Below are 7,722 nucleotides of genomic sequence, written 5' to 3'. Positions count from 1 at the left end.
CTCCACACAGGGATGCATGCTGAAGAATGAACGGACGATGGGTGACGGGCTCCCCTGCACACTCTGGCACCTTCCTCCCCTCTCCCTTCTCCCTGGGACATCCTGGAGAAGCCAGACCCCCTACAGGCTGAGCGGGCACCCTGTGCCCTCCCCTGAGACAGCTCTAGTGTCCAATTTCAGGGTTTGGGTCAAGGGGACGGTCCATGCGACCAGGACCAGGCCCCCCCAGGGGATACTCAGTGCCTCTTTCAGCACAGAATTCCAAGAGCTCTGAAGGTCTTTCCAGATAAGGAATCCCCCACCCTGTCCCCAACCCCACCACTTCTGAGATGGCCCCTGGTGACTTCACGGTGGACATTTGTTCCCTTGTGCACAAGTGGCCTCACCTCCATCTCAGGGCCCTGAAGGTTCCTGCAGGACAGAGCCCTGAGAAGTGTCCTCAGCTGCCCGGCTGGGACTGGGGGTGGGGGTCTGTGCAGCGGGGGAGGGGGGAGCACGGCCCACAGCTTCAGGGAACACTCCTCAGCTCTCTCAGGCCTCTTCCCCCCCGCCCCCCCGCTGGGTGCGACTTCACACCTGCCCTGTGGGAGGGCTGTGCTCTCACCTGGGGACCCACCTGGCCGGTCTCTCAGCACCCTTTGTCCAGCTGGCCCGTGGCACGCTGGTGGGGGGGCGGTGACAGGAAGGCAGGACGAAGGAGGGACACGGCGTTTTCCCTGGGGCAGAGCAGACCCCCAGGAGGCTTCCCTGGGGAGGGCCCGCTGGCCCCCAGTTCCCATGGGGCCTGTGACAGGGGGTCTCCTGGTGAGGACAGTCATTCCCTGTCTGCGGAGAGAGATGAGGGAGGTGAGGTGTGCATATGGCGTAGACAGCACGGGGTGTAGACGGCTCTGGGCCAGTTGGACTGTGCTGGGGGGGGATCCCCCAAGGGCTGTTTAAGGAGGGAGGGACACAGTCAAGGCCAGACCCAGTCACCAGGACCAGTGACCCCGAAGACCTCCCTTGGCTGGGGGAGTGCTGCCCGAGAGCCCCCTGCTGATTTATGGTCCTGGGGAGGATGGAGTTGTGGCTGCCAAGGCCTCCCTCCCTCCTCTGCCTCCCTGTTGGGGGTCGGCTGGGGTGGGGGTAGGGTGGCTCTCAGCTGGTTTCCAGATGGGCTGTGTGGAGGGGGTGCCTGGGGGGACAGACGCCTCAGCAAGGGACCTGTCCGGTATTAGCACCATCGTCTCTGCCCTGTCTCTCCCTCTCTGGGCCTGGCTCTGTCTCTGTCTCAGGCCCTATCTCTGTCACATACTGCTCCCCCTCCCCACCGTGGCCGGTGGGTGGGGGTGGGAGCCGGTGATTTATCACCAGCCGCCTGTCTTCCATCGGAAACGCCGGGGGTGGGCGCAGACGCTGCGCTGAGCTATGGGCCCCCAGGGCCCTGCCACCCACCCCAATGTTGTTGCTCCGTCTGGGCAGCGGGCGCGGTCCCCCCCTCGTGGCCAGGGTTTTGGCCGCCCCCCCCCACCTTCCCAGGACCCCTCCCCTCGGCAGTCAGGCCTCCGCGGTGGGGGTCAGCCCTCCGAGGCGCCCCCTCCCCAGCCCGGACGGGCCCACGCAGGACCCGCGCTCAGGCCCCGCCCCTGCCGCTCGGAAGGAGGCGGAGCCTCTTTTCCCGAGTCACTGCGGGCCGGACCGTCCGGGGCAGAACTGGGCAGCTCAGGCCCCTGGTAGCCTGCCCCGCCCCCGCCGAGGTGCACACAGCAGGGGCCCAGTAAGTGTTTATGCAGCAAACACCAGTAGGAGGCGGGAGGGCGCACCCGGTTGACACCCCCGCGCCAGCAGAAGAGGTCCCTTATCTTTGCGGGTGACAGCCGGTTGGAGCCCGGGCAGCGAGGGGGCCGCGCTCACCTGCCCCGTCTGTCGGCGACCACGCGGCGCCCCCTCACGAGGGGCGACTTGCCTGTCCCTCTCAGGGCCACCCCCGCCAGCCTGGTCGTGTTTCCCCCGCCACTCCCCAGGCCCCCGTGTCCCAACGGACCAGGTCGTCATTCCTCGGAGCCCCCCGGTCCGTGCGCGCCCTGCCGCGGCGTTTTCCGCAGACCGCGGGCGCCCTCTGGTGCCAGCGCGGAGTGGAGCGCCCGAGGGGAGGAAGCCCCGGGCGCTGGGCCTGGGGGAGATCACAGCTGTATTCACCTGAGGCTGCTCTCTCGCCCGGCTGGGGCTCGCCCCATCCAACCCCTTGGCCACTTACTAGCTGGCTGTGTGCAAGTCCCAGACAAACCCGAGCCCCAGGTGGACCTTGAGGGCACAGGCATGGACGGTGTCCTGAACCATATGTGGGGCCAGGGCGGGGCTGGCCCTGGAAGTAAAGGAGCGGAGGACCTGGCCCTCGGTCTAGGCTGGGGTTCTGGGAGCCCAGGGAGGATGGGTGGGCAGTGGTGTGGTCAGAGGGTCCTCCGGCTGCAGGGCAAGGGACTCCGAATCAGCCAGCCCGAGGACTGGAGGTATGGGGTCTGCGCAGGGCCTTGAGAAGCCCCTCCTCCTGCTCCCGTCTGGAAGGATGGTCTGGGGCCACAGAGGGACCAGCTTATCAGTGGGGAGTGCCATGAACTTCCCCTGCCCCGAAGGGCCATTCGGGAGCGCTGAGCTGGGGCCATCCACTTCCCCACGCTCCTCTGAGGCTGGGGCTCCAGGGTCAGCATGCAGAGGGTCAGCTCAAGGTCAGGAGTTGGGATTGGGGGCTCCCAGGCCACCTGAGAAGGTTAGCTGGACAGGCCAGGCGGGTGCCCCCCTGAGGTCAGCACCTTGGCACGAGCCCCTCTGGACCACAGAGAATCACCAAAAGGGTAGATCCTGCAGGAACCATGGGGCTCAGCTGCCTCTTTGGCCAGTGAGCAGGAAGTTCTTCCTTATGTCTGACCATACTGTGATTCCAGCGGCTTTCCCCATCAGGGGAGCCCCCGTGCTTTCTGAGTTCTGCCCCCCAGGCCCCGGCACTACCCTCTCATTGAGACACTGGCATGGAGACACTGTGGGCAGTGGGCTTAAGCTCCTGTGGACCAGTTCCCACTGTCCCTGCTGAGGCATGTCCCACAGCCCAGAAGGGCCTCCTTCACTTAGCTTGGGGTCACCTAGGACTCCAGCCTCTTTTTCCTGAGCCCTGCATTTTCCCCCAAAAGGCCTTAGTGACTGGGAGGTAGGGGAGGGGGTCCCAGGGCCCTGTCCCAGCTCTGCTCCCAGGGCAGACACAAAGAAAGCTCTGGGGCCCAGTAGGGAGCCCCCCTCAGGGATTTGGCTTCCTCTCCTGGAAAGTGGGGAGCACACCTGCTCCCGGTACCCTGTTGGGGCTGAGTTTGGAGAGTTGCTGATGTACCTTGTTGTGACGACTGTTACCTCTGACCTCCACCAGGAGTTCTGGAGGTGCTGGGCCACCCGTGGGGAGAGCAAGGTGGACAGTTCATCTGTACGAAGGGGGCCACCCCCTGATGTGGCGATAAGGCCGGATGGACAAGCGGACAGTCTGCTTCAGCCCACAATGAGCCGGATGCCCTGCACCTGCCCACAAAGGAGGGGGTGGCTCCTGCCTCACGTCTGACCGGCAGCCTCGAGATAGCATCAGCCCTGCAGGAGGGCCATCTGTCTTGTCCCACAAAGGCCGGGACAAAGGCTGTGTCAGCGGCAGCCTCCCCGACCCGGTCAGTGGTGGTCAGTAGTGGCCAGTGAGGGCTGGGGGCCTTCCTGTGCCAAGCGGCCGGGGCCTGAGGCTTCTCTTCTGGGTTCCGTTTGGGATCCTAGGAGAATAGTCTTCATTGTTTATGGGGCCAACGGATGGGGGTCACACCCGGGGCAGGAGTGGGATCCTGTCCTAGGCACTTCCAGGCTGACTCCAATAGAGAGGAAGGTGTCACCTCCCCATTTGGGCACCGTGTGCCCTTGTTAGCAGCCTGTGGTGACCTAGGCATCCCAGGAGGAATCGGAGGGCCTGGTGGCTGAGTGCTGGGGGTGAGGGCAATGGGAGGCTGGGGACTGGAGGGCTCTGAGAAGCCCCTCACTGGTCTGGGTGTCAGGGGGGCCTTCCTGAGGGAAGTGGCAGCGAGGGGGGACTTGCTGGAGGTGCAGAAGGCAGACAGGGAACAATGGTGTGAAAGGAACTGTGTCCTAGGCAGAAGGAACAGCGTGTGCAAGGGCCTAGCCAGCAGGCAGGGCCGCACGCACAGCCTGGGGCATGGGGAAGCAGCACTGGAGGGAGATTTGGGGGTGTCCGGAGGGGTCAAGGTGGTGGGGAGCCTGGCTCACTCCAGGACACAATTATTCCAGAGACTCTGCGACCTCTGGCATCCACTCACACCGGCAGGGCTCCACACCCCAGCAGCCGACTTCTCACTCGGGCGGCCCAGGGAACCCCAGATGGACCAACCTCCCACGCACCACCCTTACCCTGCAGAGGGACCAGCCCCAACCCACCCGACTGCCCTGAGCACTGTCCACACAGCATGGTCCCTGCACCGCGGACACCTCAGCCCCTAAGCTGTGCTCAGGGTGTCCTCACCCGGCACCATCCAGGGAACTCCTACTCTGAGCATCCTTGGACTGCGAGGCCACACTGCTGTGACTGTCCTCACTGTCCCCATAGTGTCCTCATTGCCCACAATGTCTTCACTGCCCTGTGTCCTCATTGTCCCCACCGTGTCCTCACTGCCCCGTGTCCTCACTGTCTCCATACTGTCCAGTATATAGTGTCCTGTCTTACAGAATCCTCATTGCCCTGTACCCTCACTTTCCCACTGTGCCCACATTGCCCTCACTGTGTCCTCACTGCCCCACACTGTCCTCACTGCCCCACGCTGTCCTCACTGCCCCACGCTGTCCTCACTGCCCCACGCTGCCCTCACTGCCCCACGCTGCCCTCACTGCCCCACGCTGTCCTCACTGCCCCACGCTGTCCTCACTGCCCCACGCTGTCCTCACTGCCCCACGCTGTCCTCACTGCCCCACGCTGCCCTCACTGCCCCACGCTGCCCTCGCTGCCCCACGCTGCCCTCACTGTGCCCACATTGCCCTCACTGTGCCCTCACTGTGCCCTCACTGCCCCACACTGTCCTCACTGCCCCACGCTGTCCTCACTGCCCCACGCTGTCCTCACTGCCCCACGCTGCCCTCACTGCCCCACGCTGCCCTCACTGCCCCACGCTGTCCTCACTGCCCCACGCTGTCCTCACTGCCCCACGCTGTCCTCACTGCCCCACGCTGTCCTCACTGCCCCACGCTGCCCTCACTGCCCCACGCTGCCCTCGCTGCCCCACGCTGCCCTCACTGTGCCCACATTGCCCTCACTGTGCCCTCACTGTGCCCTCACTGCCCCACACTGTCCTCACTGCCCCACGCTGTCCTCACTGCCCCACGCTGTCCTCACTGCCCCACGCTGTCCTCACTGTCCCACCATATCCTCACTTTGAGTGTTTTCTATACCTTCCCACGTGATCTCCCTAAATCTGGCAAGAGAGAGTTCATGCACTGACCCTTGTTTGCCCCCAGACCAGTTTGGGTATGTGTGAAGATGTGATTGTGTCCCCTTGAACCGCCCCCAGGACACTTTCCGGTGCTTTTTGAAGGGAAGTTCCAGGTCAGTGGTGCAGAGACCGGCCACGTCAGTAGGAGAACGGTTTATTCAGCACCGGAGTTTGGGAGGGGGATTCGGCGCGGGGGAGGTGCACTTTGCCCCACTGCACCTCCTAAGCCTGCAGGGCGCGGGGGCCTGTCTTGCGAGGAAGCAGGACGGGCGGCAGTTCCATCCGACGTGGATCCGGTCCTGCAGGCCCGCGCGGGTGTAGGAGAGTGGGCGGCGGCAGAGGTTGGGGCGAGGGGGCTCCAGGTTGGGGCGAGGGCTTCTCCGGCAGAGTCCCGTCGAGTCTGCGGGCCTGAGTTGCTCAGCGCCAGTTCGCTCCTCTCAGGACGCGCCGGCTTCCGCGGTCTCCGCCACCAGCGGGGCGGTCAGCGACAGCTGGTACGCGGCGCGGTCGCGGGCCCAGGCGCGCAGCCTCCGCAGGCGGCACAGCAGCAGCGCCAGCAGCAGCGCGTGCAGCAGCCCAAGCCCGAGCAGCGCGAACTGCGCCGCCAGCGCCCCCCAGCAGAGCGGACCCGGCGCGCAGGCGGCGCGCAGCTCGTCCTCGGCCAGGTAGGGCAGCAGGCGGCCCCGCAGCGCAGGGGGCTCGGCGCAGCGCAGGTCACGGTAGAGCGCGCGCTCGCGCTCGCGCTCGGGGCGGCCGGCCAGCCAGGCGCGCAGCGGCACCAGGTGGCAGTCGCAGCGCCAGGGGTTGGCGTCCAGGTGCGCGGCGCGCAGCTCGGGCAGCGCGTCCAGCAGCCCCGGCGGTATCGCCGTCAGGTTGTTGCCCGTCAGCACCAGTTCGGTGGTGCCCCGAGGGAAGGCGGCCGGCAGCGAGGCCCACGTCAGCCCGCGCTGCCTGCAGTCCACGATCGTCCCCGCGCAGCTACAGGGCGCGGGGCAGCTCGCGGCCAGGCCGCTCGGCGGCGCCAGCAGCAGGAGCACTAAGCTCAGCGCCCCGCGCGGCCCTGGAAGGGAAGCGCCCCGTGAGCCAGGCGGCCAGCGGGGCACCTGGGCGGCGTCCCTGAGCACCCACAGCGCCAGGACAGGCTCCATCCAGCTCCCGAGGCTCGCGGCCACCTTAGTCTGCAAGCGTCTCCACCCTGACCACCCGCGCGCCATGTGGAAGTCCCCTCTAAGTCTGACCCAGGTATTTCCCTGCTGCAATCCAAACGACCAGAGCGCCTCCCAACCTGGGTCTGCACGGGGAGCCCGACCGGACCCAGACTCACCGGAGCCCATGGCGAGAGGACCGCAGCACGGCTGGCTCTGGGGCGGGAGGCGTTAGCGGGAGAGCGGGGCGATAAGGCCGCCCGCCCCTGCCAGGCCCCAGCGCGTCCGCTGCCCAGACCACAGTGCTGCAGCCTGGCCAGAAATAACCCCGAGGCCGCGTGGGCCCGCGCTGCGGCCGCAGATAGCGCGCTATCGCCATGGCCCACAGGCCCCTGGGCTTCCGCTCCCATCCGCTCCCAGGGGCGCACGCAGCACTCGGACACCCGTTGCTACGTTCACCAACATTATTCTCCTGTCACCAGGACAGGATGCAGCATTCACAACTAAACAAAACGGAGCATAGTGTGGAGGGGAGGGGTCATGCGGGGGTGGAAGAGTCCGGGAGGCCCGGGGCTTGGGGCGACACGGCAGTGCTGCTGGGGAGACCTCGAGGTGCGGGCAGTGCGCGGCCGTCCAGGCACAGGAAGTTGCCAGGGGATGGCCCACCGCCCGCTGTCCTTGGAGCCGTCCAGGACTGTGGGGGAGGGGCGTGGGCGGGCACAGGCGTCCCCTCCCCTTGTCCCCAGCTTCAGCCTCCGGAGGGTTCCCATTCGCTGTAGCCATCCGACCCCGCCCGCTGGGCATGAGTGAAGAGGTAAGGAAGGACCGGGCCCACCTCGGCACAAAGTGGGGTCCCAGCATACGCTGGGTGGCCCGCGGGAGCAGGCCCAGGGCGGCTCCCCAGTCCGCTCTGCGGGACCCTGGGCATCCGTTCCCCTCTTCCGCGGTTTGTGCGCCTGCCTGAGTGGGGCCTGAAGTCTGGGTACTCTGACTTTCCGGGAGGAAGAGGGGACATCTCAGAAGTCGCACCCAACTTGGCTCCTGATTCCCCAAGGCCAGAAGGGCCCAGCTGGGCAGGGGCT

The 7,722-nt window shown here is 66.3% G+C and overlaps 1 protein-coding gene across 1 annotated transcript; it reads right to left on the bottom strand.

The window, feature by feature from the left end:
- Positions 1 to 5,932: 5,932 nt before the first annotated feature.
- Positions 5,933 to 6,829, bottom strand: GP1BB (glycoprotein Ib platelet subunit beta). The gene is made up of 2 exons (XM_069497160.1): positions 6,820 to 6,829; positions 5,933 to 6,555 (listed from the first exon to the last, which is right to left on the bottom strand). Exons 1-2 carry the CDS (start codon positions 6,827 to 6,829, stop codon positions 5,933 to 5,935), a joined length of 633 nt encoding a protein of 210 aa, XP_069353261.1.
- Positions 6,830 to 7,722: the final 893 nt, after the last annotated feature.

This window comes from Eulemur rufifrons, chromosome 21 (genome assembly GCF_041146395.1).
Source record: "Eulemur rufifrons isolate Redbay chromosome 21, OSU_ERuf_1, whole genome shotgun sequence".
NCBI lineage: Eukaryota > Metazoa > Chordata > Mammalia > Primates > Lemuridae > Eulemur > Eulemur rufifrons.
This window is presented reverse-complemented; position numbering and strand designations above follow the sequence as displayed.